We start from the raw sequence: 3,221 nt of genomic DNA on the forward strand, positions 1-3,221 counted from the left end.
GCGACTGTGGTGTATTTAATGCTGCCAAATATGCTTTGAATGCTACGGTTGTGCTTGCAACATTTATTGTTGTTGGTAATATTGGTTTAAATATTATTGCCGGTGTTGTTATTGTTGTTCATGGAAAGGCTCATGCGCTGCTTCACTATGCTGCCGCTTCGTTCACCCACTACAACGCCCAATCAATTTCGGACAGCCGCGTTAGCTGCGATTCTAACATTTTGCAGCTAGTTTTTGTTATTATCGCTGTTTTTTTTTGCTATTTCTTATTGCTGCTGCTGCTGGCCAGCACCCAACCGCCCAGCCCGACATTGGCATTGGCCTTCTTCTGGCTCTGACTGGCGTTGTTTGTTGGCTGGTTTGTGTGTAGTGTAGATTCGTATGTCACAACGACATCCGAGTGTTGCAATGGCCAGTCGTTGTTGCTATTGCTGCGCAGATATGTGAAGTTGTGGCCTGTGCTTGTCGCGTCGCGTCGCGTCGTCGTAATCCTGCTTAACATATATGTACATATTTTTATACATATACATACATATGTATGTACGCAAGCTACGCTTAGATTTTTTCTGCTCTCTCGTTTTACACTCTTTTAATATCTTATTCTCATTTTCATAATCCCATTTTTTTTAAATATTTTTTTTTCTTTGCATTCTTTTTTTGCTTGTTTTTATTTATTAGGTAGGATTGTAGTATGCATGTATGTATGTATGTACTCGTATGTACTATGTAAGTTGTTGGTTTAAGTTTACGTAGTAGGTAGTATGCGTGTGTGTGAGCGTATATATATACTATATGTATTTGTGTATTTAAATGTAATTCAAATTCATATAATTAGCTTAACCATAAACCGATATTATAACTCCATATCTCGGGCCTCGTCTTCACTATAGTCCGACATGCTAGACTCGCTGTCGCTGCTCTCGCGTTCTTGTTGCGCCGCACGCAACGCCTCCTCGGTGGCATAGCGTTGCACATAGTCAGCCACTTTGCGATGATATTCCTCCGGTTCGTGCAAGTACAACGCCGCTGCGTCACGATTCAGCGGATCCACTGGATTCGGATATGTCAGCAATTGTGGTAGAAATGATTCGAAAATATTTGAGAGATCATACAGCGCTGTCCATGCCTGATTGATCACGTCCAAGCACACAGTGCCAGACGATTCGTCGATGTTCGGATGGTAGATTTTATTCACGAACCCTATGCTTGGCGATTTGAATGGATAATTGTCGGGCAGGTAGACACGCACCTTCCATACGCCACCCTCGTACGGTGTCCCATGCGGTCCGAAGAATTTTACATGGAATTCATTGAGGCCACCCAATATGGTGACTTCGTGCTTGGATTCGATGAGTTTGATGACGTCATTGTCCATGCGACGTTTGCCAGCGCTGGGGGATGACATTTTACGTCCTTATTTAGCTTCTTGCTCTACTCTACAGCGAATGTCAAGGATGCGACGTATGCAATTCGTATGGGAGCTTATGGCTGCCAAGTGTTCGTTTCGTCGGTATGCTGCTGAGAGAGAGAGAGAGAGAGTTGGAGCCAGCAAACAACAAGCACGCTGCCTGGCTGCACGCCCGTTTGCTTGAAAGTATCTACTTATGTATGTATGTATGTATGTAGCAGGCTGCGTATGCACTATGCAATGAGAAATCGGTGCGTTGTGTTGGTGTCCCGACAAAACAACAGCGCTTGCAACCAATTTCTCAGGACGTGCCCCCTCAAATATGCTTCGCCGTCTTAATGAATTCTTTAAATATCTTCAAGGCTGAAACTGCAAGGAAAAAGAAGGAGAATTGTTGATTTATTGAAGCAAAAATGTTGAACTTTTGTCAAGAGAAATTTCGAAAATATTAAAATAATATAGTGATAAACGAAAGGAAGCAAAGAAAAACGGAATAGTTTGGGATAAAAAGAACAGTGCTTTGAGGGGAGGGAAAAAGTGGTGAATTCAAATGGGCAGTGAACTATAAAGAAATGAAGAAACTAAAATCATAAACTAAATTAATGAATAAATATAAAGTAATAACCTCTAATACTAGCATTTCATACTAAGACTGAGAGAATTGTCAATTTGGGTCAGTAAAATTCCTTATAAGTTCACCATTTCTGGATTTCTAGCTCTAATTGCCAAAGTGAGGTATAATCGAATTTTTTGTTTGTAAAAGGTCCGTTTTAGCTACTTTGTGATCATATGTAAGGAGGATAAGGCCTGTGCCAATCAGTAGCAAAGTTCTATGGTGCAAAAACTGTTCCAATATGTTGAGAAAATTTTACATTTCCAATTCTGCCAAAATTTCTTGTGGTAGAATATCCACATTTGGTGGGTAGATATTCGGATTTTTTAATTACATAGATATTCAAATATACGGATATAAAAAAAATCCGGATAGAACTTCCTGCTCTAGGTAAAATCCTAAAAGATTTGAAAATTCAAAAAGACGGACTATCAAATATGTACATATCCGTCCGAGTTTGCATGTGCGTATTTAAATTTGCATTTTTATTTTTTTATTTTTTTTCAATGTAAATGTAAACATTACACATTTGTGGCAAATGGTGGTATCAAACATCAAACATACCAACACATACACGCGCAAACTGATGTCATCCACTTGGAAATCGGGTCAACAACAAATGAGGGCAACAACAACAACCCAAAAACGAGGCCAACTCTGCAGCATTCACTTGAAAGCAAAAATTTCTACGTAGTTGCAGAAGTACTATGTATGCATGTAAATATGTATTTGAGTTGTAATTACCCTGCAGAAAAAAATTATCAAATGATAAAAAATAACCAACTTGTAGTTAGGTTTCTTGATAAGTACCTAATTTTTAATTAGCTATGGCAAAATTAACTTTAAGTGAGTTGCAAATTCGTGCAGGAGTCATGCAGGCGCTATCGGGAGTTGGTTTTCTTTAAACAAGCATCCATTTAAATATCCTCATACAAAAATTTCTTTGAATACACTTTTTTTCTGCACTTTGCAGATGCTTTCTAGAATTCAGGACAAATAAAATAAATCTCGAAATTTTATAATACCATTTTGATGTTATGTCCGCTGGAATTCATATATGATACCACATACAAAAGGCGTGTAAAAAAATATGTAAATATGTAATGTGAAATAAAGTAAATAAATGAAAATGTAAAAAATTTAAAAAAATCTTTTTTATAGATATTTTATGTCCAAAAGAAGTTAGCTACAAGTTAGTTG

The 3,221-nt window shown here is 37.9% G+C and overlaps 1 protein-coding gene across 3 annotated transcripts in view; it reads right to left on the minus strand.

Annotated features, from left to right (window-relative positions):
- Positions 1-513: 513 nt before the first annotated feature.
- Positions 514-3,221, minus strand: part of LOC118733535 (ubiquitin-conjugating enzyme E2 H) — a 39,959-nt gene continuing 37,251 nt past the window's right edge. For all 3 annotated transcript variants that reach the window (XM_036462958.1, XM_036462956.1, XM_036462957.1), the window contains exon 2: positions 514-1,777. In XM_036462958.1, coding sequence (XP_036318851.1) covers positions 854-1,405 — 552 coding nt within the window. In that variant the 5' untranslated portion in view covers positions 1,406-1,777 and the 3' untranslated portion in view covers positions 514-853. The remainder of the gene's footprint in view (positions 1,778-3,221) is intronic.

This window comes from Rhagoletis pomonella, unplaced genomic scaffold, assembly GCF_013731165.1.
Source record: "Rhagoletis pomonella isolate Grant_MI unplaced genomic scaffold, Rhpom_1.0 Rhpom_scaffold_00002, whole genome shotgun sequence".
Lineage (NCBI taxonomy): Eukaryota > Metazoa > Arthropoda > Insecta > Diptera > Tephritidae > Rhagoletis > Rhagoletis pomonella.